General features: G+C 43.3%; 2 protein-coding genes across 2 annotated transcripts in view; one reads left to right on the top strand and one right to left on the bottom strand.

The window, feature by feature from the left end:
- LOC113406200 (cohesin subunit SA-2-like) overlaps nt 1-7,785 on the bottom strand; it is an 83,293-nt gene extending 75,508 nt beyond the window's left edge. The window contains exons 1-2 of the mRNA XM_029911081.1: nt 7,693-7,785; nt 6,222-6,909 (exon numbers count right to left, since the gene is read on the bottom strand). The gene's annotated coding sequence lies outside the window, so the exon portion shown is untranslated. The remainder of the gene's footprint in view (nt 1-6,221; nt 6,910-7,692) is intronic.
- Nucleotides 7,786-8,091: 306 nt separating this feature from the next.
- On the top strand, nt 8,092-22,206 carry LOC112110510 (putative GTP-binding protein 6). The gene is made up of 10 exons (XM_024205548.3): nt 8,092-8,503; nt 11,767-11,904; nt 14,401-14,471; nt 15,940-16,070; nt 17,112-17,182; nt 18,187-18,345; nt 18,885-19,093; nt 20,560-20,708; nt 21,138-21,290; nt 21,887-22,206. Exons 1-10 carry the CDS (start codon nt 8,161-8,163, stop codon nt 22,008-22,010), a joined length of 1,548 nt encoding a protein of 515 aa, XP_024061316.1. The 5' UTR covers nt 8,092-8,160; the 3' UTR covers nt 22,011-22,206.
- Nucleotides 22,207-22,856: the final 650 nt, after the last annotated feature.

The following is a 22,856-nucleotide window of genomic DNA, read 5'->3' as shown; positions in this document are numbered from 1 at the left end:
GCTGCATACGTGTAACTGTGGGCAGATTGTGGTATGACATATTATGAAAGTGCCCCAACCTTTTGAAGTGCCCACAATATCTATCATTCATTTCTACCTAGGTTTCTACTTCAGACAGAAATTTACTGGAAAGAGCACTGGAAGGCAACAAGACCTCAAAGCAAATTCTTGTCAAGGAGTGGTGGAGATGAGTGCATCTCCGAGCTCCTGTAGAACCCAAATGAGATGACAGCACCCTGGAGAAGACCTGTTTTGGAGGTGGTGAGATCAGCAAGTACCTGATTAAAATTTAGGTTCAGCTAGTGAAGATGCAAAAAACACATAAGAACTGCACAAAAGTTTTTCTTCTGAATTTAAACAATTTTGCCTGTTTTAGTCTTGTTGTTTCATTTATCCATTCCCTATATATTCCTTGACTAAGGTTTGTAATGGTTGTAAATATTGTTATAAATCTAGTCTGCATTTTCTCCTTACACAGCGATAGTGTTGCTTGTAATATGAAAGAACATAAGAACTGCCATACTGGGTCAAACCAGTTGTCCATCTATCCCAATATCCTGTCTCCAACAGTGGCCAGTGTCAGAGCTTCAGATGGAATATCTAGAACAGGGCAATTTTGGAAAGATCCTCCCGTCTTCCCCTCCCAGCTTTTGGCAGTCAGATTTAGGCCACCCTGAGCATGAAGTCATTGATGGATCTATCCTCCATGAACTTATCTAGTTCTTTTTTTAACCCAGTTATACTTTTGGCCATCTTAACATTCTATGGCAATGAATTCCATAGGTTAGCTGTGCATTGTGTGAAAAAGTATTTCCTTGTTTGTATTAAACCCACTGCCTATTAATTTCATTGGGTGACCCCTTGTTTTTGTATTGTGGGAAAGGGTAAATAACACTTCTCTAGTCGCTTTTTCCACACCATTCATGATTTCATAGAGGTCTATTATACTCCCCCTGGATTGTCTCTTTTCCAATCTCAACAGCTAATTTAGAACCTCTCATTTTGTACGTATAGTTGGGATTATTTTTTCCAACGTAAATTACTTTGCACTTAACAACATTGGATTTCATCTGCCATTTTGTTACCCAGTCACCCAGCTCTGTGAAACCCTCCTGTAAGATCATGTCTACATAACAGAGTTTGGTCAACAAAAGTCAGCTTTCGTCAACAAAACGGTGGAGGAGTACACCCTGAAATGCTCCTCCTGCTGATTTAACTCTCTTGCAATGCCAACATAATAAAATCACCTGGACGAGAGGCATAGAGCTTTTTGCGACAAAGTTAGAGCGACACAATGTCAGTGTAGACACTGTGTTATGTCACCATACATGGTCTTCAGGGTGTGTCCCACAATGCCCATCACGGCCACTCTGGTCACCAGTTTGAACTCCGCTGCCCTGCAGTCAGGTACACATGCATGCGTCCCTCTCTCTTTAAAGGCCCAGGAATTCCTTTAAATTCCTCTTCCTGTTTGTTCGGCACGGACAGCTCACATAGTATCTTTCCAGCTGACCATGCTGGCTTTCCACAGCAAACGCTCTCCCGCCTGAAGTACACCGGAGTTATTGGATCTGCTGAGTCTGAGGAGAGGCGGCTTTGCAGTCACAGCTCTGCTCCAGCCGTAGGAACTTTGAAACCTATGGACAGATTGCTTGTGGCATGGAGGAGAAGGGGCATGAAAGGGACATGCAGCAGTGCCGTGCTAAGATCAAGGAGCTGAGCCAGGCGTACCAGAAGGCAAAGGAGGCCAACTGTCGGTCTGGTGCACTGCCAAAGACATGCCATTTATTTACAAGGAGCTGCATGCCATCCTCGGTGGCGACCCCACCTTCACCACCAAGAGCCCCATGTATACTTAGGGGGGCTGGAGACAGCAGCCAGCAGATTGTACCCTGAGGATGAAGTGGTGGATGATGAAGTGGAGTTGGAGTAGGAGATGGGACAGGCAACTGGGAAATCCATTGGCGTGGTGAGCCAGGGCCTCTTTTTTAACTTTGGAGTGGTCTAGCCAGTCTCAGCACTCCAGCTCTGGTGTCCATGACACAGAAAAGGGAAGCTCTGGTAAGTATCCACTGTGCTTTGATACTGCATGAGGTAGCCCTCTGCTTTTTTCCCCCAGGGTAGAAGAGGGATAGAAATAACCAATACAACTTTCCTGGAGGTACTTTGCAATCCTCTGCTGAAGGTTCCTTGGGAGGGCAGCCTTGTTTCTTCCCCCACAGTAGGAAAGTTGCTGCGCCAATCAGCAATTACCTGTGCAGGCATCAAAGCAGCACACAGACAAGCAGCATACAGACCCAGTCTGCAGTTGCATGCATGCAGGAGCTGCATCCTTGCATCCTTGGTTACCCTCAAGAGTGAGGTGTCAGCTTCTATCAACCCTGACTGTATAAAACGGTGCCAGCATTCATAATAGTGGCCCTAGGTGCTTCTATTGATACCCCTGTGAACCCCACCCTTTCTCCCATCTTGCCCCTTCCCCCCCACCCCAGGCCGAACTCATCCTTAGGGCTCTTGCCGTGCTGTGTACCTGCTAAGGGAAAGTGAGAAAGTGGTGCATCTAACTAGTATGAATCAAGGCTGTGAGTGCACTCACAATAGTGCTACTGTCTATCGTTTCTTTAGCTTTTGCAGATGTTCTCTTGAGGATCTCCTCCTGCACACTGGCTGAGCAGTTCTCTCTGATAAAAAAACCAGGAGGAGTAAGGAAAACATTCAGGGAGATGTTGCATCATCTGATGCTACGTATAGCGAGCAAAGAGTATGGAGAGAGACTGAAAAACTGAAAATGGGTGGCCAGGAGAGGAAACGGGCAGGAGCAGATGATACACCTGCCGGAGGACCAAACAGACATGCTGAGGTCCCTGATTACACTGCAGGCGGAACACAGGTGCTCGCCTCCCCCTGCAGCCTATACAGAACTTCCTTCCATTCCCTCCCCAAACTCCACACACAAATTCCTCAGCCATCACAGTACCCCATGCATTCCACCCTTTGGGACATGTTTCACAATGAAGCTGGACATACACCCAGCTGTGAGAGCTTCATTTCAAAAAGCACTCCTCAGTATCACGTCCTTTGTGGAAAACAGAAATGCTTGTATAGCTGATGAATAAAAATGTACATATAAAAAGAAAACCGGTATTTATTTGCCTATAACACATGGTGGTTGCTGCTGAAATTCATACACAGTGGCAATCGGTGCATTAGCAGACTACAATTAATGCACACACGGAAATCATTAAAAGGCTCATACTATCATGAAGGAAAGCAATGCCTGGCTCAATGCATTAAAAAAAAAAAACACATTACTGGGGCTCCTTCTCAAAATGCTCCTGCAAACTCTCCCTGATTCGAATAGCGCCCCCCCTCACTGAACCCCTCTAACAGCCCTGGTATTTGGCTGCTCAAAAGCAGCTGCCAGTCGATCTACCTCAACGCTCCACCCCTGCGGAAACTTTTCCCCCTTAACTTCACAAATGTTATGCAGAGCACAGCAGGCTGCTATGATCATGGGAATTTTCCTCATTGAGGTCTAAACTGCCAAAAAGGCAGCGCCAGTGACCCTTTAATCTGCCAAAGGCACATTCAACGGCCATTCTGCACCTGCTGAGCATGTTGTTGAAGCGCTCCTTGCTGCAGTCAAGGTTTCCAGTGAAGGCTTCATGAGCCATGGGAACAAGGGGTAGGCTGGGTCTCCCAGGATCACAACTGGCATTTCCACATCTCCAATTGGAATCTTCTGGTCTGGAAAGAAACTTCCTGCTTTCAGCTTTCTATATAGGCCAGCATTCCTGAAGATGTGTGCGACATGCACCTTCCCTGACCCCCTGCGTTGATGTCAGTGAAACAACCTAGAGGATCCACCAGCACTTGCAATACCATAGAAAAGTAGCCCTTTCTGTTGATATACTCCATCACGAGGTGGTCTGAGGCCAAAATAGGGATATGCGTGCCATCTATCACCCCACCACAGTTAGAGAATCCCATTGAAGCAAAGCCATCCACTATTTCCCGCACATTGCCCAGAATCACAGTCTTTCATAGCAAGAGACGATTAATGACCCTGCACACTTGCATGACTGCAACCCCCACGGTGGACTTTCCAACTCCAAATTGATTCGCGACTGATCAGTAGCAGTCTGGAGTTGCCAGCTTCCACACAGCAATCACCACTCACTTCTCCACCCTGCGTGCAGCTGTCATTTTAGTGTCCCTGTGCCGGAGGACAGGGGTGAGCTCCGCACACAGTTCCAGGAAGGTGGCATTGTGCATCTGAAAGTTCTGCAGCCACTGCTTGTCATCCCATACCTACATCACAATGCAATACCACCAAGCCCAGTACTGATGGTCCGTGTGCAGCTGCTCCGTGAATGCCAACAGCAATCTTGAATTGTTTCTTTCCATGGCACGCAGCAGGGCAGACACCACGGTGTCATTATCAGACTCACAGTCCATGAAATACTGCAGGATTAGCTGTGTTGTGTTCATAATGCTCATCACAAGACTGCAGAGCAGTGTAGGATCTATGCTTTGAGACAGAGATGGCGGGCATGCAGTTTACAGGGGTGGTTGAAAAGTGGCGCGAAACATAGTCAGAAGCCCATAGAATGATGGGATGGAGAAAACTGCATCATGGGACAGTGAGCCCGCCCCCTTAAGGCACTGTGATCCCTTGCCAGAGCATCCAGGGGCAAATGGTGGCGAGTTGTACAGTGGGATAGGTACCCAATGTGCATTGCTCTCTCTGTCAATGCAAGAGCACCAACTGTGGACACACTCCACCATCACAAGGAGCATTGTGTGGATGTGCAAAAGTAGTTTAATTACAGCAGTAGATGATCGTCGACGTAACTTAAGTCGACTTAACTTGGTAGGGTAGACATAGCCTAGCTCTTCAGACTTAACTATCTTGAATGATTTGGTATTATCTACAGACTTTGCCATTTTACTGTTCATTCCATTAATGATCTGGAAAAGGAATATGTTGAACAGCACAGGTCCAAGTGCAGATCTTTATTTCCCTTTCTCCATTCTGAAAATTAACCATTTATTCCTATCCTTTGTTTCCTATCTTTTAATCAGTTACTGATCCATGCAAGGACCTTTCCTGTTACCCCATGACTACTTAGCTTCCTTAAGAGCCTTTGGTAATGGTAAAGGACCCTGCCAAAGGTCTTCTGAAAATCCAAGTACCTACCAGATCACCCATGTCCGCGTTTTTCAACCCCTCAAAGAATCTAATAGATTGGTGATGCATGACTTCCCTTTACAAAAGCAATGTTGACTCTTCCCCCCAACATATTGTGTTCATCTATGTTTATGATAATTCTATTCTTTACTATAGTTCCTACCAATTATTTCATCTGGTGCTGAAATTACACCCAAAGGCCTATAATTGCCAGGATTGCACCTGGAGCCCTTTTTAAAAATCACCATTACATTAGCTACCTTCCAGTCATCTGGCACAGAGGCTTGTTTCAGCAATAGGTTGTAACAATACAGTTCTGCAATTTCATATTTGAGTTCCTTCAGAACTCTCTGGTGAATACCATCTGGTCCTGGTGATTTATTACTGTTTAATTTATCAATTTGTTCTAAAACCTCTTCTATTGACACATCAGTGTGGGACAGTACTTCAGATCTGTCACCCAAAAAGCATAGCTTTGATGTGGGTATTTCTCCCACCTCTTTTGCAGCAAACACTGTGACAAAGAATTCATTTAGCTTCTCTGCAGTGACTTTGTCTTCCTTGAGTACTCCCTTAATATCTCAGTCGTATAGTGGCCCCATTGCCTGTTTAACAGGCTTCCTGCTTCTGGTGTACTTTAAAAAATTCTTACTGTTAGTGTGTGTATCTTTAGAAAGTTGCTTCTCAAATTCTTTCGTGGCCTGCTTATAAGGGAACAATAAAGGGAACAAATCATTTAGGTCAAGATTCTGCAAATTTTTCAGGGCAGGCAGACTCTGCCTGAAATCAATGAGGGCCAAAAGTCATGGAATAACTTAGGCAGATCAAACTAGACTTTGAATCTTTCAAGGAAGGGAGGAGGTAATCAATGAGGCAACAAAAGTAGGAGTTAGTACAGCATATAATCAGTAGAGAGAATCCCCCAAAGCCATGCATCATGGATCCACCCAGTGACTGCAGGAGTCATTAGACAAGGGCAATTCACCAAAATACCAATGTATTTTAGAAACTCCTCATTGTCAGGACTTACTTTTGGCTGGGGAGGTTAGTGGCTGTGTTGGGCTTGGCTATCATTTCCGTTACATCATTTCAGCAGAGTAAAAACCAAGTTAACATGATCCACACCACTTTCAGGAAACTTCGCCAGGAATGGGAATAAGAGTAGGGTTACCATATTTCAAGTTCCCAAAAAGCAGACACTGCAGGGGGTGAAGGGAATGGGAAGGGAGGGAAGGGAAGCCGAAGGGGGCGTACCTGCAGCAGGAGTACTCACAGGAGATGGGGGAGCAGTGTCACTCCCTGTCACAGTGGCAGGGTGGCTGGCACAAGCCCAGGACACAGTGACAGTTGTCAGTCAGCACCTCCCCGTGAGATCCCTTCCCCAGGGCTGAGCAGGGCAAGGGGGCATGGGTGGGCAGGATTCAGCAGCTGTGACTTGTAGGGGAAAGGACCAGTCAGCTGCGGATGCAAGGGAATGGCCCAATCAGCGGTGGATACAGGGGATTGACCAACTGGGGAGCTGATCAATTGTGGCTCTTTCTGAACTGCAGCTTCTCTGCTCTGTAAAATCCGGGACATTTGCTGTTATTTGAAAACCCCGCTGGGACAGGGAAAGCAGGCTCAAAAAAGAGGCTTTTCTGGGGAAACCGGGACTATGGTAACCCTAAATAAGAGCAGCAGAAACTAAACTCCACTTCCTTGGTTCTTGTCAGAGAAACCTGTCAAGAAAAAGAATGGCTAGAGGTTAGCAAGGCAAATCTTCTATAATCAAGTTAAAAGAGAAAGCCAAAAAAGCAAGCCATTTTAAGGGTAGTGACTTCAAAATAAAAGAATAATGGATTGTGAGGGTAAGGTGGCAATAGTAGCATCTAGTGCCTACGAACAGTCCTACAGATCAAGCGGGGTTTTAAAAGGTAACTAGAGGACATACTGTGGGTTCATATTTATCATTGCACCATTACAGAGACCACAGGAAATATGCCGGCATCCCTCCACTGAATGAGACGCAATCCTTGGGCATTGCAGATAACATGACCAATTAGTCATTTTGGGGCTGCAATGATATAATACAAAGAAAGGGATACAACTGACTGTAAAGGTGGACCTTGGTGCAGTGAAAAAGGGTGAAATACAGCATAGCAAAGCCGGGGTCAAAATGCATGACAGGGTGCAGTAGTAGTCTGCAGTGTAGAGGGTGCTCACTGTATCACAGCTGGTTTGCAACGCAAGACGGATATGGTAAAGGGTTGCACTGTAGTGCAGGAGGATGCAGAGCAGAAGGGGTTCAGTGCAGCACAGGTGTAATGCAAGAGGGGATGCAGTACATTGTAACACAAGGGGATGCAGCGCAGGAAAATCCAGTGCAAGAGGGGTGCCGTACAGTGTAGCACAGGGGGATGGGATGCGAGAGAGGCGCAGCACAGCGCAGGGGTGCCAAGGCAATACATGGGCAGGAGGTACGGACAGCCCCTCCGGGGGGGAGCATTAAGGACAAGACTCACCCCTGACGCTCTAGAACACAAGCCCGTGACACCCGCGCGCGCTACCCAGACACTGCGCGATCCCGCGCCGCACACGCCCCGGCCTCAAACACGGCGGCGACCACTCAAGAGGCCCCAATCCATTGGTACGCGAGAGCGCGTGCGCCAAGTCGGCCTACCGGAGTGCAGCTGAGTATCACGTGACGCAGTCGAGCCGTCACTCACTACAATTAATAAATTCCTCTTCCCGCGGGCCCATCCCGGCAGTCAAAGCCCCGCCCACCCAGGAAACAGACCCCGCCCAAAAGAAGCAGCGAGGGGGCGGGGCTTGGGGCGCGGGCGCGCCGCGGAACGTGTCTGGCGGCGGCCGTGGTGGTTTCCTGGAGAACCTACGTGGGAAGCGGAGCGCGAGCACGAGCACGTACCCCTCGCGCAGGCCTAACGGCGTCCGAGCGCCAGGCCACCCCTCTCGCGGTACCAGGGCGGGCGATGGGGTCCGGGCTCCTGCTCCGAGGGGCCGCCGCTCTGTGCGCCCGGGGGCTCCGCGCCGCAGCGGCCGGGAGGCTCTGCCCGCTGCTCCCCCGGCCGCCCGCCCGGCTCCTCAGCACTGGGGGCGCCTGGTGCCTCCGCGCCGCGCTGGGGCCGCCGGGCCAGGGGGAGCCGCCCCGGAGCGTGGGGCGCGGGAGGGGGGCGGCGTACAGCGAGGGGGAGGATGGTGATGAAGCGGAGCTGGAGGAGCTGCTGGCCCCAGGGCCGCCTCCCGGGGCCCAGCGGCTGCTCGTGGTGCACCCGGCCGTCAAGTGGGGAGCGAAAAAGCCCCAACTCACCACAGGTGAGGTGCGTGGGACTCCCCCCCCTCCCCCCACGGTCCCCAGTGATCGGGGCACCAGCCTCGGCCCCTCCAATCCTCTGGCTCTTTCTTTTCCCTGTGCAGGGAGATGCGTCTTCCTTAGGGTAACATCCTAGTGGAGGGAAGGCACAGGTCGTTTTTACCTTGACGTAGCGGGCTGACACGGGACCCTACTCCCCCGCCTGGGATTTACCTTGAGTCGTTTCCTCACGGTGAAAACTGCCTGGGCCTTGTCTTTATGAGGCTTTTACGCTATCTTGAAAAACAACACTCAGCTTTTTTTGCAGTGGAGATGGGAACCTCTCCAAAGCTAACTACTCAAACACTCACACTTGACAGATTGTAGCACAGTAGATTGAGGCCTGGTCTACACGGGGGGAATCGATCTAAGAGACGCAACTTCAGCCACGAGAATAGCGTAGCTGAAGTCGACGTATCTTAGATCGAATTAAAATTACGTACTTTGTGTCCTCGCGGCACTGGATCGACGGCCGCGGTTCCCCCGTCGACTTCGCTTCCGCCTCTCGCGCTGCTGGAGTTCAGCTGTCGACGGGAGAGCGATCGGGGATCAATTTATCCTGTCTACACTACACGCGATAAATCGATCCCTGATAAATCGATTGCTACCCGCCGATCCGGACGTACCCTTACTAACTTAGCCTCTGTGTAATGAAAAATGCTTGTGTGCCCCTCCTATCATGTCAGCTTCTTCAGGATCTTTATGAATTAAATAAATCTTCAAGTATGTTAAATGTTGTTACAAAGCGAACAATGAGCAATTGTTCTCCATCTCTACAGGCGGTAGGACAAGAAGTAATGGCCTAATGGCACCATGGGAGATTTAGGTTAGATATTAGGAAAATCTAACTATAAGGCCTGGTCTACACTAACACCCCAATTCGATCTAAGGTACGCAACTTCAGCTACGTGAATAACGTAGCTGAAGTCGACATACCTTAGTTCGAATTTACCGCGGTTCAGACGCGGTCCACACACGGCAGGCAGGCTCCCCCGTCGACTCCGCGGTACTCCTCTCGCTGAGGTGGAGTACCGCAGTCGACGGCGAGCACTTCCTGGTTCGAATTATCGCGTCCACACCAGACGCGATAAATCGAACCCGGAAGTTCGATTGCCAGCCGTCGAACTACCGCGGTAGTGTAGACAAGCCCTAAGGGTAGTTAAGCTCTGGCATGGACTTCCAAGTGAGATTGTGGAATCTCCATCACTGGAGGTTTTTAAGAACAGGTTGGACAAACACTTGTCAGAGATGATCTAGGTTTACTTAGGCTTTCCTCAAGGTAAGCGGCTAGACGTGATGAGCTCTCAAGGTCCCTTCTAGTCTTACATGTCCATGATTCTATAATTCTAAATATAAACTTTAACTTGGGAGGCAAGCAGGAATGTTTGGCAAACAACCAGAGAACAATTTATATTTTTTAAGAGGTTTGCTATATATTTCTTTCACATTATCAAGATACAAAGTCAAAATGGCCAACAGTTCTAGATCAATGTATGTTCCCCCTTTTAAATACTTAATGCCACATTGACAGTGATTTGTTGCAAACTTAGGTCTTGATTCTAAAAACACTTATGGACATGATCAACTTTATTCAGGGCTTGTCTTCACTTCAGTGTTAGCTCTAGTTATCTGTACTCAAGTTGACTGAGATTGCAGCATAACCACTCCAACTCATGCTAGGCTATCTGCTGCAAAACAGCATTAGAGCCACACAGAGTAACTGAGTCCCCATTACATTATTAGCTCAAACATCAGCGTCACTTGAGTTTCAAGACAAATGTTCCAACAGTCCAGTTAGTTCAAGTCTAAAGCACCACTTAACTCGTGCTACAGATTTTTGTGTGTGCACAGGAGTCAAGTTAGGGGCAACACTCAAATTATACCTCAAGCTAACAAGGCACTGAAGATAAGCCCCTACATGAATAGTCTCATGGGGTTGCTAATGTGCTTAAAGTTAAGCAAATGCATGTTTCCAGGATCGGGGCCTTGATAAGGCGTACTGAGTTGTGTCTGGTTTCATTTCTCCACAACTGCAGCTAGTTATAGACATGTCAGTCTCTCTGGGATAGTAAGGAGTTTTGTCTTGGGTGACACCACTCCAAATGCTCCTGTCCTGCAGAAATCTGTAACAGAAAGCACTAGAGATCATATAGTTTAGGGTATTTTACATTTGCATTTGATTCCTTGTCCTCTTCTTTACCAGTCTTATTAATAGGAATGTTTCTAATATGGTCGTAACAGCTGTTAGTGATTTTCAGATATCATCCCTTCACTGCCACTTTAGTAGACTTGTGCCTCAACCAATGCAGCCAATCTGATGAGGAAACTGTTTTGTCCAGTATAACTTTAAGGCACAAATTATGGGACTTCCACCACTTTCTTTGGGAGACTATTCTTCAGCCTAATTTCAATTTATCTCACTCATAGGAAGTTTATCTAAATTTAATTCTAGTTTGTCCATGTTGCTGGCCACAACCTGTGTTGTGAACTGTTTTCGGAAGTGCTGTTTTCAAAACTACTAGATGTACTAAGATACACATGAAACAAACTGGGTCAGTGGTTCTCTTCCATTTCTGTACCATTATCTCATGTTACAAACAAAAGAAAGTTTTGCACTCTCTTCCTTCTGTCTAGCCAGAAAGACAAAGAGGATGGTTGTGAACCGTTTGAAATCTATTTATGTTTCTAGTAAAGCAGGAGTCAGTATGGCTGCCTGTTGTTGTTCTGTCTATGAACCAGCATCACTGATGATGTCGGGAACAATGTGAACGACTCTAGAAGTTCTTTAAATATTTCTACAAAGCAGTAAGGCATTAGCAACATTGTTTTGCTGTCACAATTTTCCCACCATCTTTCTGTAAGTAGGGTTAAACAAAAATTATGATAGTAACCCTTTTAGGACTGAAATACAATGTTGATGCAAATAACTATGTAATTTCCTTGTTAATTTGTGCAGATTTTTTGCCAATATAGTTTATACCAGTTCCTCAAATGAAAAGGACTTTTTTGCTGGTATAACTACATCTAATCTAGGGCTTTTGCTGTCCTATTTATGTTGGTGAGGGCTATAATTTTTCCACATTCCTAACCAACAGAGCTATGCTGGCAAAACTTTTTTAAGTGTAGACCAGGCCTCACTGTTTATGTTCTTATTGCAAATGTTGGAAATCTGTGTGCAGAGTTAGGACTGTATACTATAACCTTTTTTCTTTTTCTAATACTAAAGCTGAATTACAGATCGCTGAAGCTGTTGCTCTAATAAACACCCTTCATAATTGGACAGTTTTAGATAAAATAATTCTGTCTACAAAAACTCCCGACAAGAAGTTTATTTTTGGCAAAGGAAATTTTCAGATTCTGACAGGTAAGAAGAAAACTAAAGATTTCTTAATTCAATATATCATACTAAGTGAAAGATTTTTACCCTTCTTAAGCTAATTAATTATTATTGCAGACACAGGAGAGAGCTAAGGTTTTGTCTACTCCATAGGCAGGTTTACAAACAGGCTTCGGAGATGTTGATTAAAAACATGAAAGATGGAAATAACCAATACTTGCTGTAAGGACTTGTTTTTACTGTAACAGTTAACATGAGTTAGTACACTTGAGTTACTCTGCTCGACCTAGTCTAGCTCAAGTGAGAGTGATCATGCTGTGAAACAACATTTGCACTACAGAATGATTGGATGAGCTATAACTCCAGCTCTTGAATCCTCACTGCTAGCTTGAGCATCAGTAGCACTCAATTTCCAACCCACCTCCCTGCCAGTCCAGCTAGCTCAAGCCTAAAGCACTTAAGTTGAGCTAGAGATTTGTGTTGTGGATGGAAGTTGGGTGTGGGTCAAAACTCGAATTTTAACTTGAGCTAACAGTACAGTGAAGACAAGCCCTAAATGTGTGATATATAGTATGATTCTAAATACCTTAAGGGCCCAGCTACTCAGCAGAATCCACAAACTAGCCAGTAGCAGATGCCAACAAGAGGAGTGTGTCCTAAGCCCTGCCCCTCAGGGAGTTGGGCACCTCAATCTAGGCTGGAGGGAGACACACACAAACGCCAATTTCCTCTCTACCTGGGGGGTGCTTGACTCGCCACCTCCACCCAGGCCTGCCCACACTCCATCCCTTCCTCCAAGCCCCCACCCTGGGCCCCACCCCACCTCCTTCCCCCAAGCCCTGCCTCTTTCTGCTCCCACTCCACCCCTTCCCCCAAGGTCGCACCCCCACCTCTTCCTGGCCCCGAGCGCATCCTGTCCCTGCTTCTCCCCCTCCCTCCCACCGCCTCCTGCACTGGGGGAAGGGGGGAAGATTGGCTGTCAATGGGCTGTAAGCACCCGCTAACTTTTTCCATGGGTGCTCCAGGGCTGGAGCACCCATGGAATTGGCACCTATGGAGACATCTCTGCTTGGGATCCACAGCCGTGAACGCTCTCTTGGAGTCAGTCACCTAAGCTGTTTCTTGCAAGGATGGTGGCTGCACATGCCTAACTCCACACAAAATTGCTGGTGCAAGTGGATCTCCCTTATAACCTTTAGCCCACAGGGCCGCCCAGAGGTGGGAGCAAGTGGGACAATTTGCCTCGGGCCCACAGGGGCCCCATGAGCCCTGGCCGAGAATCTCTTCCCTGGCTCCTCACCCGGCGGTGGTCCGGGTCTTCAGTGGCGGGCCCTTCAGTCGCTCCGGGTCTTTGGCGGCACTTCGGCAGCGGGTTCTTCAGTGCTGCTGAAGACGCGGAGCGAGTGAAGGACCCGCCGCCGCCGCAGACTTGGAGCGCCACCTGGTGAGTACAAGTGCCGCAGCGGGTGGCGCCTTTATGTCTACTCCCCTGCTTTCCCCAGACCCCCTGAATCCTCTGGGCGGCCCTGTTAGCCCAGTGGGTAGAGCACTCACCTGGGATGTAGGAGTCCCCGGTTCAGTTCCCACCCCCACCTGATGAAGTTAAGCGATGTAAACATGGGTTTCACACCTTTCAGGTGAATGCCCTAACCACTGGACTATAGAGTCATTCTCATGCTCTCTGGCCCAATGCATATTTAAGTAGTTCTACAAAGTTGACTTGCTCAGTAGGAGAGATGAGAGAGACCAATGTCAGACTATCCTATAGCCCAGTGGTTAGTTGGGAGACATCTGTTCAGGAAGAGGGAGGACTTGAACCAGGGTCTCCCATATCCTGGGTGAGTACCCTTTAGCCCACTGTCTAGAGAATCAGGGAGAGCCGCCCCCCGCTGCCATTTTGTATGTACCAAGTAGGAGGGAGAACACCTATCGTCACCTGGTTGGAGGAGTGCATTGGGGCTTAGGTGTAATAAAGGTGTCCAGGCACTGCCTAAGGCAGCAATGTGCATGCCTAGAGGCAGAAATTTAGGCGCATAAGGGACTTTCACAGCAAAAATGTACAGCGTGGGAGTTTGGGCCCCTGCAGGGTAAGGTGACAGCTGAACAGCGATTTTGAGGATTTCATTTTCACCTACATTTTACACTTAGGCACCTAAATCCTTTTGTGGATCTGGGCCCTAGTACTCTTCTTAGTCTCCATGTGACAGCAAGAAGCATCCTAGCATGTTTGTTGGCAATCTCAACAGCCCATAATCCATGGACTGAATGGGCCTGGAAGCAGAACTTGATCCTCTCATCCTTGTTGGTAGGCCTTTTAGAATACACTTGAAACACATAGTCGCACAATGTGAAAGCATGTGCTGCTATGCCTGTTCTGTGAACAAAGAGTGTACTTTTGTGTACTGTCAGTCTGTTATTTCATGAACACTGCATTCACTTTTTAACATATAATTAAAATAGCCTTTTTGCTCTAGATTGGCATGAACCATTACAAAATTACACAGTGCAATCCTCTTTATTTAGAAAAGATTAAAGGATTACCGCACATAACAGCTGTCTTCTTGAATATAGAAAGGCTCTCTCCACTGACAAAGGTAATTTAAAAAACAATATTTAAGTGTATTTTTTATGTTCTACATCAGTGGTGGGCAATCCCATCAGGGTAATCCAGCCACGGAGCTGCGGGCAGCCGTGCAAATGTAAACAAACTGTCTAGTGGCCCACCAGCGGATTACACTGATGGGCCACGTGCAGGCTACAGGTTGCCCACCACTCTTCTACATCCAAAGATTGTGTTTGGAATGTACTGATGCTCTGAAAAGTAAAGACCTACTTTTGACTCAAAAGCTGCACATGACATTTTTTGAAGGCAATCTGGCCACATTTATGCCTGGTGTAATCAAACCTAGTTCCATTGACTTTATTGAGCATTATGCCTCTTACTTCATGGCTGAATTTGGCTCACCAACATCCTGGTAGTCTTTTAATCTGGGTTCTACTCCCAGCTCTGCCACTGATTCATTGGTATCTTGGACAAGTCACTTAACTTTTGTGCCTCAATATCTCCATCTGTAAATTGGGGGGAAACTTAGCCTTCTTTGTAAAGCACTTCAGGATTTTGGGATGAAATGTGCTCTATGTTAAAATGCTAGGCATTAATATTTAACATGAAATTAGTTATAAATGCAAGCTACACATATATTTGAATTTTCATGTACTTCTTTTCTTTACACTTACCGGTGTCCCTTTAAAACATACTTAAAAAGTAACAATTTATAAATTTTAAAAAACCTTAACTTAATTACTGATGATTCCTTTGATGATGAAAACTGGAAAAATTAAAAATGAATATGCTTTTCACTATTTATGCTGTGCTTTTATTTTTTGCATTTCATTTAGGGAAATAGAAACCACTGGTACTTGTCCCTTAGACATTGTAGTGATAGGCAATTTTAGAAAAGCACTGAAAATAGTGTCACTTTCTAGTTCTCATGCATAAGCAGCATCCTGCACTGTTTTGGTTGCAAACTCTGCAATAGAATATTATTCCTTACAAAGTGGTTTTATTTAAATTTAATTTTAAATGTTTAGACGATTATGGATAGCCTTTGTGAAAAGATTTTAAGAAGACACATTTTCCCCAAAAGTTTACCAGTTTTTCGTCGTCCTCTCATTTGTGGAAATCTTTCTATTCATATTAGGTTTTGTAAAAGCTTGTTTTACCAAACTTAAATCTTGGACATAATTTAACATGACAGTGGCCATGATTCAACAAGGTATTTAAGAATGTGTGTAACTTTAAGCACATGAGCAGTCCAATGAACTTCACTGGGGCTACTCATACTTAAGCACCTTACTGAATCAGGGCTGAACCAGCTTACAGCAGAAAAAGAACTCTGTGTAAGCTCGCAAGCTTGTCTCTCTCACCGACAGAAGTTGGTCCAATAAGATATACCTCACCTACCTTGTCGCTCTGCAGTTTAATTTCTTCACCCTGCTGCATGCAAATTGACTTATCTACATTGTCCTAAAAAACTCTCAGGTTATCTTATCTTTTTAAAGAAAGAACTGGAAGATGCTTGGGGAGTGACAGTTTTTGACAGATACACAGTTGTCCTTCATATTTTTCGTTGTAATGCTCGGACTAAGGAGGCAAAACTTCAGATCGCGTTGGCTGAAATCCCGCTTCTCAGGTACCTTTGATTGTGCAAATAGCAGATGTTAGTATTTCGATATAATATAAAGGCATATAATATAAAGGCATTTTCTTCACAATCACTAAAATGTTAGTACTATTCTTGAGGGGGGGAAGTCAATGGTTCTTTTTTGTATAATATGCTTTATAGCATGTTATGCCATAAACTGTCCAGAACAGATTAGAATATAGCATTGCTTTAAGCTTTTCACCATTGACTAGCACAAAAAAAAGAAAGAAAGAAAAGAAGAAGAAGCCGTTCACGAGATATCCTTACCAAATAAATTTCTCGTGTGAATTTCTAGTTCATCCCAATCCCAGTAACCTGCCAGGAACAGCAGCAGCAACTTTATTCTTAGAAAATATATGGCAAATTTATAGTATATAGGATTAGAATTTTAGCTCTCAACAGAGGAGTTGAGAATACCAGATTAGAGTCTGGTTGATTTATGTATGTATTCCACATCAAATACACCTCTACCCCGATATAACGCTGTCCTCGGGAGCCAAAAAATCTTACTGCGTTATAGGTGAAACCGCGTTATATCGAACTTGCTTTGATCGGCCGGAGTGCGCAGCCCCCCCCACCCGAGCGCTGCTTTACCGCGTTATATCCAAATTTGTGTTATATCGGGTCACGTTATATCGGGGTAGAGGTGTACTGGCAAGTTTAATAAAGTATATGGTATATTTTGTATAATTATCATTCCTATCCCTGACTGAAGTCAGTGGGAGTTATGTATGTGCATTTGAGAGTATGATTGGCTCCCTGAAATTTTGGCTCTGTCATTTTTTCTGCAGTTATTTGCTAACTGTGTTGTCTGTTGGGGAGCCAGGAAATTTGGATTCCATTCCCAATAATGCCACTTAGCCATCATATGGCCTTGGGCTAGTCACTTAACTTCTCTGTGTCCCAGCTTTCCCAGCTGTAATATTAAGTTATTACTACTTAGCCATGTTCGTGAAGTAATTTTAAGATCCTTTAATTAAAGTCACTGTATTTACTTTGGTACAAATGTTACTCTTCTTCCATTGCCAGAACAAATCTGAAAAATGAGATGTCTCAGTTAGATCAGCAAAGAGGTGGATCAAGATACATCATGGGTTCAGGTAAAGTGTAAATATTTATGTGAACTGTAGGATTATCCTCTATAATCTACGATCAGGTTTAATTGCTTTTTGGAAGTCGTGGTAGTTGTGACCAGGGTGGATTGATTTAAGAAAAGACTATTTAAATCAATTTAAATAATTATTTAAATCACCAAGTGGAAAGTCTTGATTTAAATTATTGATTTTAGTCAGCTTTTCCATTTGTACTTCAGTTTGTTTTCTAAAGAAAGGTGCATTCTCATTGGCTGATATAACCATTAAAATATGTTAATTTACAACTAAATAGAGCCTTTATACTAGATTTGGTACAGCTGTTTGCTATCTAGTAGGGTACACTGACTATAACTGTATACGTTTATTTAAGCAATTATATAGCTTAATATTTTCAGATTCTTATTGTATATTTTTAGTATGTTAGAAAATGGTGAAATGATATATTGCTTATTTACTAGATAATTTAACTGTTTGCTCGTGGCTTGTGTCAAGCTGCATTAGGTTGGTAGCAGGAATTTAATTAAACACATAAAACAGCCTGTAAAATGTATTTTTATTAAACAAAACTACCTTAAATATTTTGGATACATAATTAATGTATTTTTCCATGAGTAAGTTGCCCGGGTGGGTGGAGTCATAAATACTCATGATTTGAGAATTGAGCCAATCAGAGCTCAGGTAGGGCTTAGTGGATGATTCTGATGACATACATGACCATATACATATACACAGACCACATTATTAGTATTTTTAAAATGCCTAAAGATGTGTTAGTTGCCAAAAAGGGCAATGAGCAGCGTATATGGTTGCTCTGGTATGACACCTTTAAAAGTCAATTGTAACTTTGTCTTGGTTCTGTCTTAGTTAAGCAATTGAATCCATGTATTCTTAAGACTGCTTTGAATTTTTATTGTCAGTTCTCTATCACTGTTTTAAGTAGTTTTCTAACACAGCTTGATTTCCATATCTCTAATTGGTTATTGAGCCACTTATTAGTTTATATTCTTTAGGCGAAACTTTCATGGAAATGCAGTATCGTCTCTTGAAAGAAAAAGAATTTAAAATTAGGAATGCCCTGGAAAAGCTGAGAAGAAAGAGGTCTGTACTCCGAACTCAGCGTGAAAGGCGTGAGTTTCCAGTTATCTCAGTAATGGGCTACACTAATTGTGGTAAGAAAAAACTCCTGAAATTATAACACAGAAGAGCTTACATTTCTAATATTTAATTAGAAGCACTAGCCAAAATCCCGTTTCAGCATGCATGGGCTTTGTGTTACAGAATTTTAATTAGTTCCCTGATTGTCTAATGAGTACACGTCAATGAGTATTTTGGTAGAAAGGCAAACAATGCTTGCTCTTTGTTAGTGAGATCTGCTGCACTTCCAGAGCCATGTTTTGCCCTGGATAATTGCTCAGTTCCAATTATTGTCAGTAGGCATTCTGCATACTGTACAAGGGGAGATTATGCCTCTTAATGTGTATCCTTATCACTGGTCAAAATGGATACTAGGTTAAGACTCCATTCTAACTTTATAACTTTCTGGAGACAGCCAGCAGATAGTAATTATTTTCAATCAGTACCAACATGAGCTGGATTTACACTGGTGATCTAGGGGTAAAAGTTCCTGTATCCCATTGAGTCATGTATGTTAATCTTACTTGAAGCAGTCTGTTTAAATTGTGTTTTATTCAGCTCTGATTTCTGTTAGGGAAAACCACTTTGATCAAGGCATTGACTGGAGATGAAGGACTGCAGCCTCAAGATCAACTGTTTGCCACTCTTGATATTACAGCTCATGCTGGCTATCTACCCTCACACCTGGCAGTTATTTATGTTGACACTATAGGGTTTCTCTCTGAATTGCCCCATGATCTCATTGAGTCCTTTTCAGCCACGTTAGAAGATGTGGCTTACTCAGTAAGTAATTGATTCTAAAACATATCAATGTCTGGCCTATTGTCTTTGGGACAGTTTTCATCTTTGCAGGGGGTGGGAGTTAACTGGCTTGCTGTTTATAGTGGCACATCTGACTAGCTTTATTGCAACATTTGGTTGGTGGTGGATACTATTGTCACTATTGCACAATATCTTCTGGTAAGCCAGTATTCCACTTTTATGTTTTGTGTATTTTTAAGTGACAAGATTTCAGAAATAAAATGTATACAAAGTATTCATGTCTGTTCCAATAGAATTGTGTAAAAATCTAGATAGAGGTTTACAGATCTTTGAGAATAGCTTTTTTAAAAGAAAGGTGTAGGGAGAAACTTTTTAGAAATTTGTTTAAAATTACATTTATTTCAGTACCATTAAATAACAGCCCAGTAGGTGTGAATAATCAGGAAATTAATTTAAATGTACTTTCCAAAGACTTTGCTATTAAAATGAATTTCAAATGGCATGAGAGCCATACAGTTCATATACATTCCCACAGATATGTAAACACCAAGTTAACATATAAAACTCACAACAATGACATTTTGAAAGCTAAGACTCCAACTGTCTTTATTTGTCCTTTTCTGCCTAGTTATTGCAGTTTATGCAAGATGTTACTTTTGGACCTCAGTGTTTAGAAATTTTTACAATATATGTAGGCCCGAGATGCTGAACCATTTCGAGTCAGGTTCTAAAAATAAAAGGTTGCTATATTTTGGGTGCCTGTAGTGTCACTTGCAATATGCTTCTTGCCCACATCTCTGCTCATGGGTGCACCAAGGTCTAATACTGTATATACAGTTTGTGCCAACAGATTTATTGCATACCAGAGGTTCTCCATCACTGACACAGGTGTACTAAAGGCTACAGGAAAGAATAAAGTTCTAGAGTGTTTTATTGCATTACAAAAAGCATGTGTTACCTAATATCCCAGTTTCTGGTGGCTAGGATAAAAATCACCGCCCGTCTTACAAGTTTTTTGAAGTGGGGTTTGAGCTGTTCTTTCTTTACCTCCCCAAAATTACACAAGCAGTGTTTGGGTTTTTTTGGTGTTGGATTTCTTCAGGGATATTACCTCTCTTTCCACTGTATTTTTCAAGTCCCTATCTTTGCTCAACCTTGGCTTGGAAGGATGAGCCAATTTCTCCCTGAAACCTAAGAAAATCATAACTAACTTGGTTGGGAGGGTTTGTTTTGAGGCCATATGAGGCAGTTGCAACCCTTTATGGACCTAAGGACCAAGCTACAGACCTGCTACACATCTAGCCTTCCACTTTGGAGTAAATATTTGGTCTTGATTTGAAATCTGTTCGAGAAATACAGCTTAATTTGTTAACCTGTCTGTGTACTCTCCACTACAAAGGAATGTGTCTCATGAAACAGAAATGCCAAATATTATTTTAAAACAGCCATTATCACCAGTAATTATATTGTGTACTTATATTTGCTAGGATTTAATAGTTCACGTGAGGGACATTAGTCATCCAGAAACTGCCCTCCAGAAAGCAAGTGTTTTGTCTGTTCTGAAGAATCTTAATCTTCCAAGCCATTTACTGGATTCAGTTGTAGAAGTTCATAACAAAGTGGATTTGATAGAACGGTAAGAGGAAAAGTACAGTTCTAAAACTGTTATTGCACTTTAACTTGTGTTTCCTAGTTGCATTGTAGCATTTACAAGTATTTACAAATACTTGCAAAGAATCTAGTTTTCCAGACCTGCAGGGAGCTTCCAGCCACCTTTTGTATACACTGCTAGGATACTGGTTCCTCAGTCCTTTCCTTATATAAGGATCTGGAGAGCCTTGTCTTTAGAAGTAAAATAAGATCAGACCTCATTATCATCTGCAGATAAGATGTCTGTGTAGTCAGACACCAGAACCTAATATACAGCCAAATAGTCTTTTTGGAACATGTCCAGCCTTTACTCTTTTTAGAGGTACAACCCCTCATCTGCTGTTAAATTCCTGGCATCTCAGTTAAGTCATCTGCTCTGCCAGCACATCTCTAGCTGACAGTTGTTGTCTTCCAGGTATCAGTCCCCTGAAACAAATACTATAGCTGTTTCTGCTCTTCTTGGATATGGATTAGAAGAACTGAAAGAGGAGATTGAGAGAATAGTTTTGAAAACAACTGGGAAAAAGATTCTGACAATTAAAGTCAACTTAGCTGGACCTCAACTAAGGTAAATAATTGTGACTTCTACAGTTAGACTTTTTGAAAGGCAGGGGTGTGTGTGTATACACACACACACACATATACACATATATAACTTTATTTTCTGAGAAGTTGACAAATTGTATTAATTTTGGTTTCAATCTGTGATAAGAATGGGGAGACAACTTTTGAAGTTTTGTCTGACCAAACTCAGATGAAATGATATAGTCTCCCAAAGAAGTCTAGATTCTGCTTTTTAAAGTGTTCTTTTGTAGGAGGACATATGAGAAGTGATTCTTCTATATTGTTTTATTTACTATGTATATGCATTCAAATATTTTTTTTCAAATGATCAACCTTTTGGAGCTACAGCCACAGTTGAATCCAATAAAAGACCACAAATCTTAGACATTTTGTGAAGTATTATACCTCTTTTCAGAACAGGAGTAGCTTATTTTGAGAGCAAAAATAAGAATGTTTCCCTTTGTTAGGCTTATTTGTTTCAAAGTGTGGACTTACTTGCATTTAAAATGTATATAAATGTCATGTACTTGATGTAAAATAAAGGCCTTGTTTTGTGCATTATTGAAAGCCTGTAAGATGCTGATGAGTTTCTCTTTTCAGTTGGCTGTATAAAGAAGCAACAGTTCAGGAAGTGGATGTTATGCCTGAAGATGGCACAGCCAACGTGAAGGTGATCATAAGTAATTCTGCCTTGGGCAAATACAAAAAACTTTTCCCACAATAACAAGTTATTTATTCTGTGCAATACTCTTTGGAAAAAGAACTAATCAGCTGGCAGTAAGGCTATTTGAAATTAAGGTAATAATCTCTGTGTTCATATGCAGTAGAGATTGTCAGTCCTGCCCACTTGAGTATTTTGGACACATGACATTGAGCTGAAGCTGGAGCTATGTGAAATGGTGTCAGTGCTTCCTAAATGCCTCTGCTCCAGCCTCTTTCCATTAACAAACACACATCAAGGAAAGCACTAATTTCAAACTATGAAGCATTCGTCAGTGTGTATTGGAACTGCACAAAACTGCTCTAAACTCTGGCCCTGGCGGATTTGTGAACCACTGTGTGGTAACCAAATTCAATTTCAGCAAATTGCCAAGTTTATTAAATCATGTATACTAGTTTTTATGTAACAGGTTTAAGAATAAATATTGTTTATTACTCCTGGTCCTGGTCACTTTTATTTCATGATTGGAAATTATAAACTATAGAGGGAAAAGAGAGATTGCTGGCCACCACACAGTTGCTTAAACATCTTATAAATAATAGAGGTTGCTGTGTTCATTAAGCATTTTGCTTACTAAAAGGTTAGTACAAAGGATTTAGTTAATTATATGAGGGTAAAAAGTGCATGTTTCTGTGGAGTTTTAAGCAAGGAAATAGAAAAAACAAACTTTTCTACAACACATCTCCAAACAAAATAAGAAACTACCTATCCTTGAATACTGTGTTTTAAATATTATGGAAGATGTTAAGGGTGAAGTTAAATCTTTCCTGCTTAAGAATTGATATCACAGTGTGGGCCAGAGCTATTGACAGAACTCATCTGACTGTAAAAATCAATAGGGATTTCTGC

The sequence above is a fragment of the Terrapene carolina genome, unplaced genomic scaffold, assembly GCF_002925995.2.
Source record: "Terrapene carolina triunguis isolate 2854851 unplaced genomic scaffold, T_m_triunguis-2.0 Scaffold23, whole genome shotgun sequence".
NCBI classification, from domain to species: Eukaryota; Metazoa; Chordata; order Testudines; family Emydidae; genus Terrapene; species Terrapene triunguis.
Note: the sequence above shows the minus strand (reverse complement) of the source record. Positions and strands in the feature narration are given on the sequence as shown.